Here is a 17,354-nt window from a genome sequence, read left to right as displayed (position 1 = left end):
TTGCCTTTGATGTAAACTGAGCCAGGATTCTCTGGATCCTGGAATGAGAGTCCTAAGATGACTCAGATATATGAGAAGGTTCTGTTTGTGTTATAAAATGCAATACATAGTATTATATTTTATATATATATGCAAATATATATATCTCACAAATTCTGAGTTTTTTGAATAATTGTCACTTTTCAAGTCTGAAGGGGATAAGAAATGTTGCATGAGTCTTGTGGTCTGCTGGTGGAGTTTGGAATGAGACATAGCTCATCAGGAGTCCCAGTCTAGTTGCTTATTAGTTGTGGACCTTTGACCACAGGAGGAAACAGATATCACAGCCTGGCCATTAGGTCTAAGGCCAAATCGCCAAATGAGAAGTTTGCATTTAATGTGTTTAAACCACAGAGTCAAGGCTGTGGACAGATTGTGGAGTATGTGTCCCCCACCTTCTGGGCCACCACCTTCCTTTGTGTGCTGTCTGGTACCTACAATGGGAGAGAACCTGTGACCAGCATCAAGAGGGAAATGAAGGGTTATAGAAAACAATATTCCTATAAGACAGCTCCCCAAGAAAAATAGAGGAATGGTGTGGCTTGGAAGGAGGGAGGAGAAAATTTGCCAAACATTGAACCTCTCCCAGAGCATTCTTTCCTGATAACAATGGACCCCAGGGAGAGGGGCAGATACCGAATGCTGGGACCTAAACCTTGATCTTCCTCCATGGGAAATTAGTCCTAAATAATAATAGACAAGATTTGAGTACTCATCCCAAGGGGTCTGGGCTCTTATCTCCCCAGACAACAATGAGTTTCAAAATTTTAACCTGTTCAACTAGCCCCTAACGGTCAAAGGTGCAGGTACACAGCTTCCAATGATTACATCATTGTACCCTATAAAACCAAAATCCCCTCTGTAACTCACAGCCATTTTCTCCATCTGGAAAATGGGCCTCAACGGCACCAAGTCCGCTAAGGAATAAAGACTTCTCTGAATCTGTTGAGGTCTACTTCCCATCCTTGTGTGCTTACAGGAAAGAGTGAAGTACTTTTGGACACTTCCTGGTTGGAGCTTCCTGCTCTCACTCAGGGCATTGCTCTTTGGGGCTCAGAAATACTAGTAAGGAACTGTACCCCTCAACTATAGCATAGAAAAGATTTAATCAGGCCACTGGCCTCCCTGATGTACAGAAACCCATCCCATAGCTCTAGAATCATGAACGTGGTTGCTGTGAATTGAGATACGCTGAAACAAGTCAGATTTGAGGGTGTCGTTCCAAATACTTCCTTAGAAGTATTTCATTAGTCACATAAATATTTTGGATATATTGGGTTATGTTATTAGAGTCAATTTCAACTGTTTTTCTTTTTTAATTGTGAATACTAGAAAATTTACGTTACTTTTATGCTCCCACATGGTTTTCATTGGACATTGTTGCTTTAGGGGGTTGCCTCCCAATTTAAAGTTTAATCTGTCTCCTCACAAGGCCAGAGAGCAGAAAAGTTAAATGAAATTTTACAATAACTGTCACTATTTTCATTCATGGATAATATGGCAACATATGCAATTCATAAATTGATATGACCTCAAATGCAAGCATAAATGCAAATGTTCTGAAGGTTGGGCGAGACTCCACTTCTTGGGAGGAAATTTTCTCTTAAAATCGCTGCAGCCTGGAACTCTGGGGTGTAATTTCCAGACCTTCCAGAAAAAAGAAATAGCTGCCGCCTGTCCCTCTGACTCATGCAGCCGGATTGGTTCTCACCTTCAGCCACTCATAATGAAGCTCACGGGCTGAGGCTCAGGGGGCGTGGCCTGGGGCCGTGACCGGATTGGTTCTCACCTTCTGTCATTCAGAAGGAAGCTCACTGGGCTGAGGCTCAGGGGGCGCGGCCTAGAGCCGTGGCCAATGAGGAGCCGCAGTGAGAACCGTCCAATCCCCGCAGGGCCGCCCGGATCTGGCCGGGCGCTCGGCTCCGAGTCCGCCATTGCCGCCCTCCGGCTCCAGGCTTCAGGCGGACGCTCAGGGGCCCCTCGGCTCCGCCTGCTGGCGCGACGCTCCTGGGGAGCCGGCTTGGCTCCCAAGTGCCCGGAAATAGTGAGTGCGCAGCGGCATCTGGAGCCCGGGGCGGGCGGCCCGGGCGCGCGGACGGGCTGCGCGGAGCCGAGCTGCGACGGGGCCCCGCGGTCTCTGGGCTGCAGGCCCGAGGCCTCCTCCGGCGGAGCCCCTGCGCCCGCCGCCGGCCGCTGCAGACCCGCAGGGCCCGGCGCCCCCGGCTCTGGCCTCGGGCCCTGCCTGGTGGTGCGCGCGCAGCCCAGCGTCTTCCCAGGCGGCGTGATTGACAGGAGCTCGGACTGCCCCCCACGAGGGGTGTCCTGCCGGACAGGAGCGCTGGTCTGGAGGGACCTCGCTGGCCCGGGCCCCCAGCTTGCTTCCCGGTGCTGGAGGTGGATTGCAGGGCCGCTTCACCTCTGGCTGCAGCCTGGCCCTTCTTATTTCTTATTTCGAGACTGGGACTCGCTAAGTAGCTGAGGTTGGCCTTGTTGTGGTTCATTTATAAGGACTTTTCCATTGAGTGAGGAATGTGATTTTTACATACACGTGGATTCGTGTGTGGATGTTGTTTATATTCTCATTCCTTGATCATTATATTTTTTAGTATCATTTCTAATATACATGTGTCAGGAAATGTTAGCTACTTGTTTTGCTCCTACAATTCAGAAGTTTCTGGCTAACAGCACGTATTTAACTGTGGGTGAATTTTAGAACTCTTTTATTAAAAGCAAAGCAAGCTGAATTTTTTAGTAGTGCATTACAGTCATACGTACTATCGGGGTTTATTTTGACAGAGTTCAACAAGTGTGAAATATAATTTGCTCCATTTAAGGCCCCAGTATTTCCCCTTTCCTCCTGCCTTCCCCATTTGCCTTCTCCTGGTCTTCCTTCTATTTATTTATAGAGTTTTAAATTCCTAATTTATAGATTCAGAGAAAGTGAAATTCACTATGATATATTCATAGATGCACATAGGAATTTTGATGGGAAAATAGTGCAAATTAATTTTGGGGAAAATTGTCATCTTTGTAATGAGTTTTGTCACATCTATACGTGGGATGTGTAATTGAGTCTTTTATGTGCTTTTGTTTATTGTTATTTTACGTAACTTCTACATATTTTCTTTTTAAACATGTATACATGCGAAGTTCCACATGGGTGATACCTATGTAAAACTTAAGCATGGAGCTTTGTACCGTTTTTAAACTGGATATATGAGCAAGAATGTGTCCGGCCCCTGGAGACCATCTTCCCCACGGTTCTCCGTGTTTGGATGGAGCTGCCTGTTCTCACATGCTGTCATGGTCACTGTGCTGTGATGCCCCTCAGTCTCTGTTTCTGGTGGGGAGTATCAAGTATCTTCAATAGAAAAACAGTTTCCACAAATAGATAACAAACTCCTTCAGTTTATGAGAATTCATGTCTTTCACATCTTCACCCATACTGTTTAATTTTGTCTGTGATGGGGCTTTATTTTACATTTCTCTGATTTCTAAAGATGTTGATTTTTGCGTCATTATTGAACACAGATATCTCCTGTATCAATTTGTCAGTTCAAGGCTTTTACCTGTATTTCTTCTGTGGTTTCTGAATTCAAAGATAAGAAAATATATCCAAAGAGGCAGGATAGAGTTGGATTTCAGGGAGGAAATGATTTTGCTTGTAATCATTAAAAATGTTTATTTGCCTGGTTTCTTCTCCTGAGTGTGTGTTGTTAGTTTCTTGTCTGTTCCATTTTTTGGGGCTATTTCAAATGGAATTCTATGGCTTATCTTTGGAAATTCTAACAGGAAAAATAGGGAAAATCTCTCATCCCCATGGCTGCAGAAAAATGAATATATTTCCTCAAAATCACCTGGTAAATAAATTGGTGAGTGACATTCCCTAAAACATCTTCTAGTTTGGAGATGTTGCCATCCATTTTTCCATAGAAATTGACAGTGGGGAAATGTAACTGTTGTCTATTTGCTGCTCTGTCTCTGCAAATTATTTTTAAAATGGACATGTATTTATCTGCCCTTGAGTGCACACCCACCATAGAAATGAAGTAATCCCAACTTTGGGGATGGTACCATAAGGTCTCAGAAATGCCTGTCTCCCAAATTAACAAGGGAATTACAACTCCAACTGAGAACATGTGGAGGGTAGCCTTTGACTCGCCTCTTTAAAAGCCCCCTGTTCCTGCTGATGAGGAGAATCACAGTCTCGGGGACAGAGTCCCCTGTGTTTCTCCTTTGCTATCAAAGCAATAAACCTTTTTCCTGTTCCTCAAAAATAAAATAAAATAAAACATCTTCTCTCTCTTGAGGGTTTTATTTTGTTTTATCCTGAATGTTTCTGACAACCATGCATCATATTATCTGGATTTTGGAGTTTAGTACAAAATCATATGAGATACACTTTGGCAAGTCCTGTAACCTTCACACATGATTCATTGTTTACTGAATCATTTATTGTGAAGATTACAATTAAATGAGTTTTTTATTTTCAGAAATAGTTTCATGATTTTTTCAATTTCTTATAAGCCTTTTAGATTTTTTTCTTCCAAGACAGGCTCTGGGCCTATCATGTGCTTTTTTGCACCTCATAATTGCCAAGCATTTGCCCTTTTAAGAGGAATCTGGGTTGATGACTCTTTCTGAAGACTTCCCTTAACGTGAAGGAAGGAAAAATAGTTGTGTTGCTCCTGGGATGTCTTCTCTAGGCACTCTCTTCAAAATAGGAAGGAAATAGTGTTTCTCCAGACGAACATCTCCTGCATCAGGAGCAAACCACTCTTTGAGGAGCTCAGAAGGAATTTCAGACAGTTCTCTCTCTGGGTAGTTGTCTGTGCTGCTGGGTTGCCATCTGATGTCCAGAAACTGTGTTTTCTCCTCTCTACGCTGGGAATGATTTTAGAGGACGTGGGTGGATTACGCTTATTCTGGAGGCTACTAACACACGTATGTGCTGTGGCCTGCAGCCAGCAAAGCACCTGGAAGACACCTGCAGATACTCATTGTTTAGCCATTGTCTGCCACTCGCATGAATTTTCTTTCTAAATCTTGTAGTGCCCTTTTCACCGTAGACTCCCATGTCATCCACATGCCCAGATATCCAGATTCCAGTTCCAGGAATTGGAATTGATTACGTGTTTCTCTCCCTGCTCCTTTTACTCTGTGTCCCCAGTAAAGGAATTCTCTGCTCCATGCCTCTACAGCCCATGTCCACCTACGGTTAGAAAAGTATGTAGAAAGCTGGGTCATCTTCTGATTTGTAAAGGAGGAGTGAGATAACTTCTGACTGGTGTCTGTCCTTGTTATAAACTGAACCAGGAGGTCCCTGGGTCCGGTAATGGGAACTCCGTGGCCATTTAGATTTTAGATATATGAGAATTTTTCTTTGTGTCATATTGTTATATATACATATATGTTATATATGTAATATATTAATTATACACATAACATTATGTGTATATATAATACATAGGTATGTATGCATGTATTATACATATATATTAAAATTTTTTTTTTGAAGTTGTAGATGCACAGAATGCCTGCATTTTATTTGTTTATTTTTATGCAGTGCTGGGGATCAAACCCAGTGCCTCACATGTGCCAGGCAACTGCTCTGCCACTAAGTTACAGCCCCAACCCCTGTATGTATATATTATATGTGTTATGTATATATTATATGTGTATACATATATACATGCAAGTAACATACATATCACATGTACATTATATGTAATGATCATACATACTATATATTACATATCTATGATATAGCTATATATATATATACTTATACATCATACATTAATACATGTATTATATTCCTGTACTATTTGTATAATGTAATATGTGTATATATCTACATTACATGTGTAATGTAATACATATGTAATAATATATATCACAATTCTGCTTTTTTGAGTAGGTTACTAAATAAGTCCTAAAATAATAAGAATACTTGTATGAGTCATGTGGTGTGGAGGTATTTGGGCTTTCAAGTTATACACAATTCATCTTGATTCCAAGCCCAATTGCTTATTAATTGTGGGACTTTGATCATAGGAGGAAAACAATATTATAGCCTGACCATTAGGTTTAAGACCAAATTGCAAAATAAGTTTTTCTCTAATGCATTTAAAGAACAGAATCAAAGCTGTGGGTATATCTGAAGATATGGGCCTCACCTCCTGGAACTTCAGGAGTTTATTTTGTTATGTTTATTTTTTAATGTGAATGCTTGTGCCACACATATTATCATTCAACATGGCTGCTTTTGGAGGAGGGTGCTTCCCAGTTAAAAGTTCAATCTGTCTCTTCACAGGAGCACAGAACAGAAAAGTGACGTGAAATTTTACGGTAATTGTCATTATACTGTTTCCATTCATGAATAATATACAGACGTATATGACCCATAGGTTAAAAGGAGCTTATGTGCAATGTTAAATGCAAATGTCCTGGCGGGGCTGGATCCCTCTCCTATGAGGAAACTTACCTTAAATCAGCTGAGGGCTGAGGCTCTAGATTTCACTTCCAGCACCTCAAAAGAAGAAAGATCACTGCAGCCAAGAACCTGTCATTCTGACCTCATTGATTCCTGCTTCCGATGTCATCTGTCACCCAGATGGAGGGCTCAGTGTGAGGCGGTGAACCCGTGAACCCTGTCACTCAGGAGCCCCTCGGTAAGCCTCGTTCAGTCCAGCACACAGCCAGTGAGGAGGCGCAGGCTCTGACCATCCCTGGTGGCTCCTGTCTCTGCAGCCTCAGTGTTGGTATCCTTCTCTAGGCTTCCACTGTGCTCAGGAGGCTTGTTTGCTCTGCTGTGCAGGTGCTGGATCTACAGGGAGAAGACTGGGCCACTCAAAAGCCAGTAAATGGTGAGTGTGCGGTGTCCTCCTGAGAGAGAGACCAAGGCTGCTGGAAACTGGCTGCACTGACTGTCCTGGAAACGGGGTGTCCTGGACTTGAGTCCCTGTGGTAGTGTATGTAGTCTGTAGGGCTGGGTCTGCTCTGGGGCAGGTCAACCCTGAGTCCCAACTGGACAGTCAAGTGGGGCACATGTCAGCAGTGGGGATCCTGGGAGTCCTGCCCCATCCATGCAGAGTATCTTCAGCCCCTACCTGAAGTCCTGTCTGGGCAGGTATGTGCCAGCATTCTAGCACCTTGCCAGATGGTGTGGGGATCAAGGAGTGGGATGATCATCAGAATCACAATTAGGTATGTGTTGCTTTCCTGCACGAGGAGAGCTGTAGTCTGTAGGGTCCTCAGTTCCTCCTTCCTCTTGAGATTGCTTTTCTTCACCCCCTTATTTTAATTTTGGAGGGTGTGTGTGACTTGGGATTGAACCCAGTGGTACTTTACAATAGAGCTACATTCCCAGTACATTTTTTTTTTTTTTTTTTTTGAGACAGTGTCTCACCTAGTTGCTCAGGTTGGCCTTGAAAAGTCTTCTGAGTTGCTGGGATTATAGATATGCCTCCCTGCCTGGATCCTCCTGAATATTCTAAATGCATAGAAAGCAAATGTCAAATCCAGAATACTGTCTCCCAGCCTAAACCCTTATCCATCTGTCAATAAGTTCCTGAAATTCCAGCTTCTTTTCCACCTTCCCAATGATAATTAACCCTCTCCACAATATTATTAGCTATTTGTTTCTCATACTACATTTCAGTGGGCACAGTACTTTTAAATTGTTTTACCAAGAACTTTTCAAAGGATTTGTTTTCTAGCTAGGTGTGGTGGCATATGCCTATAATCCCAAAGATCAGAAGGCTGAAGCAGGAAGATTACAATTTCAAGGTCAACCTCAGGAATTTAGGTAACCTTCAGCAACTTAGCAAGACATGTCTTAAAATTTTAAAACAAGGGCTGATTATGTAGCTCAGGTTTAATGTGCCCTGTGTTAAATACCCATCAAAACAAAGAGAAGAGAAATGCTTCTTATGACCCTAAGGTGAGCAATGCCAGCAGTCACTAGGAGGTAGAACGATTCTATAGTTTGTGAAATGAGCATGACTCTGCTAACACTGTGTCATTAATCCTTTGTCAGGGTGCTTAAAACATTCATAACTGTAAAAGAACAAATTCCTATTATTTTTAGCAATTATCTTGTGAAGATTTCTTTCATCATAGGCAAGTTTCTTTTCTGCAGTTTAAATTAACCATGTGGCCGAATGCTAATGTGGTTGATGTTAAAGCTCAGTAGTAGTTGTCAAAACTGTGCAGATCTTTTGCAAAATATGTTTGAAGGTTACAACTGATTGTCAGAAACAGCAACACTTTGGTCAGACAACTTCTTCAATCTGAAGTGTTAATATTTTCTGCTTCCTTCCTTAATTGCAGCTTCTTGGGAATGTGAATTCTGGGTTGTGCCCTGAGGAAACTTTCCCTCTTTGCTTTAAGCTACATCTCAGAATTTATACCTATGAAATCTTCTAAAGCTAATGGTGACATTTTTAAATTTGCAGTGAACAACCCTGATCTACATAAGGGGAGGTCTGAGGCTGACATGATTTCCTGATAATACTTGTTTTTAGTTTTAGAGCTTAGTGGATTTTTTTCCTGATTCTCTCTTGTAGGTGGGGAACAGGAAGGTTTCCTGGCTAGTGTTTCTATCACTTCTGGTGCCTGGAAATGTGTTTGTGGCAGCTTGTGGTTTTGTTCTCTTGGTTTCTGATTCATAAGGACTAGAATTTGATGGAGATTCTCACTAGTAACTTTGCCTTTGTCAAAGTAAAGTGTATTGTAACTTGTTTGTGTCTCTTGCTGTCTCAGTTTTGTGTTTTTTTTTTTTTTTTTTTTTTTTTTTTTTCCCAAATGAGGTGTGAGATGGAAGTTTTTTTTTTTTTTTTTTTCAAGGTGCTGGGGATTGAACCCAGGGCCTTGTGCATGAAAGGCAAGTGCTCTACCAACTGAGCTATATTCCCCCCGCCAGAAGTATTTTTAAAGTGGATATTTTCAAGGTAGGAATTCACTAAAAAGACTTAGAATCTACAAGTGAGCTCAGAAAAGTAACCACATTCATGTTCAATCAGTTGTTTATATACATAAGAAAATAAATATTCAAACATGAAATCAAGAACAATTCTAGTGACAGTAATGTCAAAATAAAATGTGTAGGAATAACTTAGAAAAGTGTGGAAACCTGAATGTTGAAAACTAGAATACACAGCTGTGTTTTAGAAGATCTAGCATTATCTCCAAGTCCCTTCCTTGTTTGTGAGGACTTTAACTTCACAGAAAGAGGACAGGAATTGTATTTTATCTTTGTGGGAATGAGAATAGGACTGAGGTATGTTTCATCAGTGAACCATAGCACCATCTCCTTTTATTTTATCTTGAGCCAGGGTCTTGCTGAGTTACTGAGGCTGGACTGAAAGTTGTGATACTCCAGACTCAACCTCCCAAGCAGCTGGGATTGCACGTGTGCCACAATCCTTGGTAGAGATTGCATTCTTTTTTTTTTTTTTTGTGGTGCTGGGGATTGAACCCAGGGCCATTTGCATGTGAGGCAAGCACTCTACCAACTGAGCTATATCCCCAGCCTGCGATTGCATTCTTGACTTTGATATTATTATGGGTTGGCTCAGGATGAGACTAGAGTTGCAAGTCTGTATTACTGTATTCATTTCTACCAGTAGAAGATGGAGGTCACAAAGAGAGAGAATGGCTTTACGCATCCTAAGAAGTAAAACAAGTACTGATTCACTTCTCAGTTATTCTGTATTTAAAGGTTCCACAGATGTTATAAAAGCAGGTGTTTGAAAGAGATAAGGGAAAGACGAAGGTATTTCAAAGGGCGAGGAAGAGCACTGAGAAAAGTCAGTGCTGAGCTGTCTGGATGGGAATTGTCCCTGCTCCCTGTAGGATGGTAGAAGATACATAAGAATGTAAGCAATGCAGTGGGTGTGTTTTAAAAAGGTGAGCATGGGTAGGACTTGGTCCAGAGTCCTACCACAGCCCATCCACATACCCAGACACCACTCCCTGAACCTCACAACCTCACCACTCAGGCACATCACCTGCTCAAGTTGCACCTGCTCATCATGGGTAGGACGTGGTCCAAAGTCCTTCCACGGAACATACAGATACCCAGACACCACTGCCCTGAACCTCACCTCCTCACCACTCAGCACATCACCTGCTCAAGGTGCACCTGCTCATCATGGTAGGACTTGGTCCAAAGTCCTTCCACAGCCCATCCACATACCAGACACCACTGCCCTGAACCTCACCTCCCCACCACTCAGCACATCACCTGCTCAAGGTGCACCTGCTCATCATGGGTAGGACTTGGTCCAAAGTCCTTCCACAGCCCATCCACATACCCAGAGACCACTGCCCTGAACCTCACCTCCTCACCACTCAGCTCATCACCTGCTCATCATGGTAGGACTTGGTCCAAAGTCCTTCCACAGCCCATCCACATACCCAGAGACCACTGCCCTGAACCTCACCTCCTCACCACTCAGCTCATCACCTGCTCATCATGGTAGGACTTGGTCCAAAGTCCTTCCACAGCCCATCCACATACCCAGACACCACTGCCCTGAACCTCACCTCCTCACCACTCAGGCACATCACCTGCTCAAGGTGCATCTGCTCATCATGGGTAGGACATGGTCCAAAGTCCTTCCACAGCCCATTCTATCGGGGATTCCCCTGCCTGCAGGAAAGAACGCCCCGACAACATGGAGCTTTCCAAGATTCTTTATTGTTCTACCCTCAGGGGAGCACACAAAGAATATATATATATAAAGGCAACCAATCAGAAAGCTATACAGACAAGGCACGAGCTACATGCATGATCCCAATGTGTAAGTGTATGGGGCACGAGCAGATCACACGCTGCACACGAGAAACAGGAGCTAATAGTTAAGTACTTCCTCATAGGGCGTCAGCGCAACTCCTGCTTATTGCGTCATAAGTATGTGCCATGGACAGTACGTTGGCAAACTGCCAGCCACCATCCTGCTTAGCCTGGGGCTAGGGGTCCCGGGTACCCCGACACATTCACATACTAGACACCACTGCCCTGAACCTCACCTCCTCACCACTCAGCACATCACCTGCTCAAGGTGCACCTGCTCATCATGGTAGGACTTGGTCCAAAGTCCTTCCACAGCCCATCCACATACCAGACACCACTGCCCTGAACCTCACTCCTCACCACTCAGGCACATCACCTGCTCAAGGTGCACCTGCTCATCATGGTAGGACGTGGTCCAAAGTCCTTCCACGCCCATCCACATACCCAGAGACCACTGCCCTGAACCTCACCTCCTCACCACTCAGGCACATCACCTGCTCATCATGGGTAGGACTTGGTCCAAAGTCCTTCCACAGCCCATCCACATACCCAGAGACCACTGCCCTGAACCTCACCTCCTCACCACTCAGCTCATCACCTGCTCGAGGTGCACCTGCTTGAGGAGGAGTGCTATGTCAGTGTCACTCCGTTTGTCCCTAAGGCAGAACTGCTTGCCTGGCTGAGGCAGAAATGAGCAAATGAGTGACAGCCCATCTCTGTCTGTGTGTCTCTGTCAAACAAATAAGTAAAGACTTCAGTTGTAGATAAATTGATGGGTGAAGTGAACTTGGGAGCAGTGTGCCAAATAATTGAACACTGGAAGGATACAAGTGCTGAAAGACTGAATCACACATCTATCACCCTAACGTTTTATCTCATTGTTTACATGAGAGCAGTGTCTCTGTGTGTGTGTGTGTGTGATATGATCTATTGAACAATTCCAAGTTAGTGTGTGAGAGGTTCAAGGAGAATTAGGATATTGCTATTAGTAGTGCCTTTTTTGTTAACAAATTTAAAGTAAAATGGATACATGGATCTTCTTCCATGCTTTGGGTTGCTTCTTTTCAGTTTGATAAAATCAGGCCAAGGAGCACAGTTTCCCTTATTCTTTTTTGTTGTTTCTTTCCTTTCTTGTATAAGTGTAAGTTGCAAAACAGTATGTTTAGCAATGCATATAAAGTGAAAAAATCAGTAATATAAATAAGCACTTTAGCATCTCCATCAGAAAGTATGTTACATATTCATAATGGTATGTTACCCAACCTAAATGAAACTAAAACCCTGTAATGTTAAGCAAAATAGGTGGAATTGGATGATGTAATGCTGAGTGAAGAAAAACACACAGAGTATCACATCTCATATATGATAACTTAAATAAAATTTATGTGAAGGTAGAATATTGATTACTATGCCTGGGGAGGTTGCTGGGGCATAAAGGGTGGAAGAAGGGTATTTGAATATTATCATACATGTGTTTGCATATATGAAAATGTCACACTGCATCACATTATTATTTACAATTGACTTGTGTTAGTAAGACCTATAATCTCACATAATTACTTCATTCTGTAGTAAGAACACCTAAAATCCTACTGTCCTTGTGAACTTCCAGTGTATGGTACAATATTATTAACTATAGTCCTCAAATAACCACCACTCTTTCTTTCTATTCACCCCCCCATTCCACACGTAGAGTATGCAATAAATTTCTTCCTGTGTACTAGGAATGAACTCCTCCAGCTTCATCCATGTTATTGCAAATGGCAAAATATTCTTTTATTGCTGGGGATTGACTCCCGGCTTGCTTTACCAGTGAGATATATCCTGAGTCATTTTTACTTTTAAGACAGCATCTTGCTAAATTATTAAGACTGGCCTTCAACTTTTGCCACTACTCCCAATTACAGTATCTGTATCTTTTTTTTTAAAAGCTGATTGATGAATCAGGTGTGGTGGCACATGCCTTTTGTATTTCCAGGGACTTGTAAGACTAAAGGAGGAAGATCACAAGTTTGAAGCCAGCCTCAGCATCTTAGTGAGACCTCTGCATCTTAAAAGACCCTGCCTCAAAGTAATTTTAAAAAACTGAAAAACATTATATATGTATGTTTATATAAAAAATATACCCTAGTTTTCTCATTTGGTTATTTTTTTTTTTTTTTTTTTTTTTTTTGCGGTGCTGGGGATCGAACCCAGGGCCTTGTGCTTGTGAGGCAAGCACTCTACTGACTGAGCTATCTCCCCATCCCCTGGTTATTCTTTGATGGACATTTAGGTTGTTTTCATGAAATGGCTGTTGTGGATAGTGTTGAACTTGAAAGTGTAGCTATTCTTAAAGTTGGACTTCATTTTCTTCATTGCAATGGTTAGTTTGGGCTGTCAATATGAGTGGATTGAGGTTTGCCTAAAAATTGGTCTAGATTCCCTGTGGGTGTGTCTGTGAGTCTGTTTCCAGATGATTGAGAAAGCAGTGGGGGAAGACCTGTCATGAGAGTGTGTGTGTGTGTGTGTGTGTGTGTGTGTGTGTGAGTGTATGCATGCATGCACAACAGGTTGGGTTTGGAAAAAAGCAGACCTGTCACTGGCTTGAATTCCAAGCTTCTTGAATGGGCGTTTTACTTTGAGTGGGTGTCACCTGTGGACATCTGACTTTAGATTCTCCAGCCTTTGTGGTCTTGCAACATTGGCTCTATGGGGGTCTTTCCAGCCCCCAGTGTTGAACTGTAGATGCTTCATTGACTGCAATTTATGAGACTTCCAGCATCTTGGAATGAACATTACCAGTTTCCCAGTTTTGCCAACCTTCAGGTAATAGTTTTGGAACTGTTCATCCTATGATCATGTGAATCAATCTGATAAGTCCCTTTCTATAAGTACATGTAGAGATTTTACTGATTCCATTCTTCTGAAGGACCCTGAGTAATACAGGCATATGCTCAGGAAAATATCTGGGTCGTGTGGTATTTCTAGTTTTACTTTTTCAGAAAGCCCACATAGTATTTTCCATGATGTCCATACCAATTTAACTTCCTGGCAAGAGAGTCCAAGTGTTTCCTTTTCTGCACATCCTCTGCAGTATACGTTACCTAGTATTTTGATAACAGCCATCCTAACAAGCATGTGGTGATATCTCATTGTGATGTAACCTGAAGCCATAAACTTCCAGAAGAAAACAGGAAAAGTTCTTTGACATTGGTGTTGGTAGTGGTTTTGGATTGGATGAAGAATGTTTAATAAGAGAAACAAAAATAAACAAGTGAGACCATATAAAGCTAAAAATGCTTTTATACAGCAAAGGAATCAATCAATCAGTGAAATATAAAAGTAGACCATGGATTGGAGAAAATATTTGCCAACTACATAGCTGAGAAAAGTTTAATGTTTAAAACCTATGAAAATTCTACAACTTATCAAAAAAGAAAGAAAAAAGAGTAAAAAACTAATAACCAAATTTAAATATGGCAAAATGCCTAAATAAACATTTCCCTAAAAATTTAGCAGATGTGTAAAGGTGTAGAAAAGTTGTTCATCATCATTAATTATCAGAAAAATGACAATCAAAATTATAATTTGCTTTAGTGCCTCTCATTTATCTCCCAGAGGTATGAGTGCTAAATTGTGCATATTCTCCATCCTACACTGGGTATCCTGAGACATGGGCCAATTCACAAATTGCTGGGCCCTCAGTTTCCACATTATTCATCCTCATTCTATCTTAATTGCCAGGAAATTCTAGAAACTGGAAAATAACTCCTATGGATAAATTCCTAGATAGCCAGGGATTTTAAAAATTACTTCAAGAATAAATAGGATACATTCATAGACCTAGAGATGACAATAGAAAACAGACCTACAATATAAAATTTAACTTAATTACATATTCCTATAAGAGGCCAACAGCTGGTCCTGGGAATGCATGCCAGAGGTCCCCGCTACTTGTGAGGCTTAAGCAGAACCATGATTCGAACCTGGGCTCAAAGCAAAAACCTAGCTCCAAAAGGAAACCCACAGACAAAACACTAAAGAACTACATAAAAGCTGGGCACGGTGGCACATGCCTGTAATCCCAGCAGCTTGGGAGGCTGAGGCAGGAGGATGGCAAATTCAAAGCCAGTCTCAGCAACAGCAAGGCACTGAGTAACTCAGTGAGACCCTGTCCCCAAATAAAATATAAAATAAGGCTGGAGATGTGGCTCAAGTGCCCCTGAGTTCAGTCCCTGGTACAAAAGAAAAAAACGACATAAAGGGAAAAAAAGTGTTTTTCATGGTGATTTCTGCCAAACTTTTAATAAGGAAGCTCTAGCAATAATTTGTGATCACTTCTTAAAGTAGAAGAAAAACTTACCAATTCTTTTATAAGAGCAGGTTTACCAGCTCACACATCACAAGAATGGAAATTGCATGCCCTCTTCCATCATGGATATTGACAAAGATACTCAAAACCACTAACAAACTGAAGGTAGTGACATAAAAAGAAAGACTAGACAAGAGGGACACCTCTCAAATACAATAATACGTCATAGTAGGGTTCCAAAAATTATGTTCGTAGAGAAAAAGCTTCTGACAAACCACAGGCCAATTTATATTAAAACCTATGGCAAATTAGGACTATAGGAAAACTTTTTTTTTCAATCCATTGAAGGACAACTTTGAACTACCTATAATTACCATATTTAGTGGTGAAAACCTAAGTTCTTCACTCCTGCGTCAGCCTCCTGAGTTGCTGGGATTACAGCATTCACCACTATAGCCAGCTTGACTTTATTTGTACTGAAATGTTTCTCAGTAAAATCCTTTGCCACAGGTATCAACCCCAGTGACCCCTCCACACTACTCAGGTGTTGGGTGAAATTGTAGGTGGAGAAAATGTCTTGCTTCCACATTAAGGTTTTTTTCAGTGAGTCTAGGTTAAAAAATGATGAATAGCCTGCAAATACCAATAAGAAATAAAGACATTGCAGATTTATGGAATGCAGCAAACACACTTTCAGATTTAACAAAAAGAAATAAAAATATCATTGAGATTTTATTTCTTAAACATAGCTCTAAGCTATTTATTCATAGTATTCCATATTTTTCAAAACCATTTTGTTCCTAATAATAAGTACTCGGGGGATGTCAATCTAAAAGGAGTCTTGCATTTATTACACAAGTTTCTCCTCACTTCCTAGAGAATCTTCATGATTAGGGTGGTTGAGCAAAGGCATTTGAGTTTTGGAGTCAGGCAGTAGTAATTCTGAGTTCCATCACAGACTAGCCTTTTAGTAGTAGACTTGGTGTTTGGAGAGTTTTTTTAATTTGGAAAAGTCATATAAACTTCATCTGAAAGAAAAGGCAGAATGAAAGATGGCAAAAATGACTAGTCCTGAGTGCTCCCAGTTTCCATGCCGTTGGCACTGTGCTTTTCACAGTTCCCACTTACTGCAGAATCTCCTTCCCAAGCTTTGGATCTGACTCTGCCAGTAGAATGCAGAGAACAGGACAGTGTACCAGCTTCATGCCAGGCCAACATGTCTTGAAAGCTGTGCTTTTCCTTTCCAAGCCCCACCCACTCCGCGAAGCCTTGCGGAGGGTAAGATGCCACGTAGAGGAGTAAAAGTGCCCCAGGGGACAGCCCACTCGCTCCCAAAAGCAGAGGTACAAAGTCAGTGAAGAGAAGATGTTCCTGATGGAGCCCAGCTGAGACTAGGAGAATAGCATAGGTAAACTGGCAAATAACCAGCCTACATTGGTCTTAATCTAGATCTAACAGTTTCAGTCATAAACTGTTAAGCTTGGGGGTGGCTCGTCATGCTTGATAGCTGTCCAACAGACCACTCATTGCAAACAGGATGCCAGGAGCAATGGCATGCCTATTTCAAACCAACTGCAAAGCCGTAGGCATGTGATAGGCACCGAGTTCCTCTTCCTCCGGGTTAATGTTTACTGTCTTGTGAGATGATATTGAGTCACATGGAAATGCATGTGGACATGAAGACATGTTAACAGTGCATGAACTCAGTACTGCATGCCAAAGGATGAAACAGACAACCACAAGAATAGGGCCGAGACTGAAATGCAAAATAAGAGGTGTGTCTTTAGTCTGTTCCCTTCACATCTAAACTCTGGAGTTCAAGGTGAGGACAGATCTGAGGTCCACACGGGATTCATTCCTTTGGGGACCATGTCATGCATTATTCACTGTCTGATGTCCCCAAGGGGATGTGCCTCTGCCAAACAGCAGTTGGGGAGTGGTGTTTTACCATTGGGGACTTAATTATCTCAGGGCACCTTCTTAACCCCAAATGGGCCCAAGGATAATTTTCAGGAGGAAAGTCATATTTCCTCACCTCTGATGGAAAAGGGGCTTCAGGTCATTCACGTGAGGTCTAGGGCATCTGAACCCTCAGATCTGCACTTGCAGCTTGCTACCTGGAGATGTGACACACCTGGAATGTGGGTGGTCTGTATTGAGGAGTGCTAGAAATTTAAAAACAGAGGTAGTTTTGAAGGTTTAGTATCAAAAATATGTATC

General features: G+C 42.1%; 1 protein-coding gene across 1 annotated transcript in view; it reads left to right on the top strand.

Annotated features, from left to right (window-relative positions):
- Nucleotides 1–17,354, top strand: part of LOC124965731 (zinc finger protein 28 homolog) — a 41,350-nt gene that overhangs the window by 5,795 nt on the left and 18,201 nt on the right. Inside the window, exon 2 of the mRNA XM_047526883.1 lies at nt 1,843–2,083. Coding sequence (XP_047382839.1) covers nt 1,843–2,083 — 241 coding nt within the window. The remainder of the gene's footprint in view (nt 1–1,842; nt 2,084–17,354) is intronic.

The sequence above is a fragment of the Sciurus carolinensis genome, chromosome 15 (assembly GCF_902686445.1).
Source record: "Sciurus carolinensis chromosome 15, mSciCar1.2, whole genome shotgun sequence".
NCBI classification, from domain to species: domain Eukaryota; kingdom Metazoa; phylum Chordata; class Mammalia; order Rodentia; family Sciuridae; genus Sciurus; species Sciurus carolinensis.
Note: the sequence above shows the minus strand (reverse complement) of the source record. Positions and strands in the feature narration are given on the sequence as shown.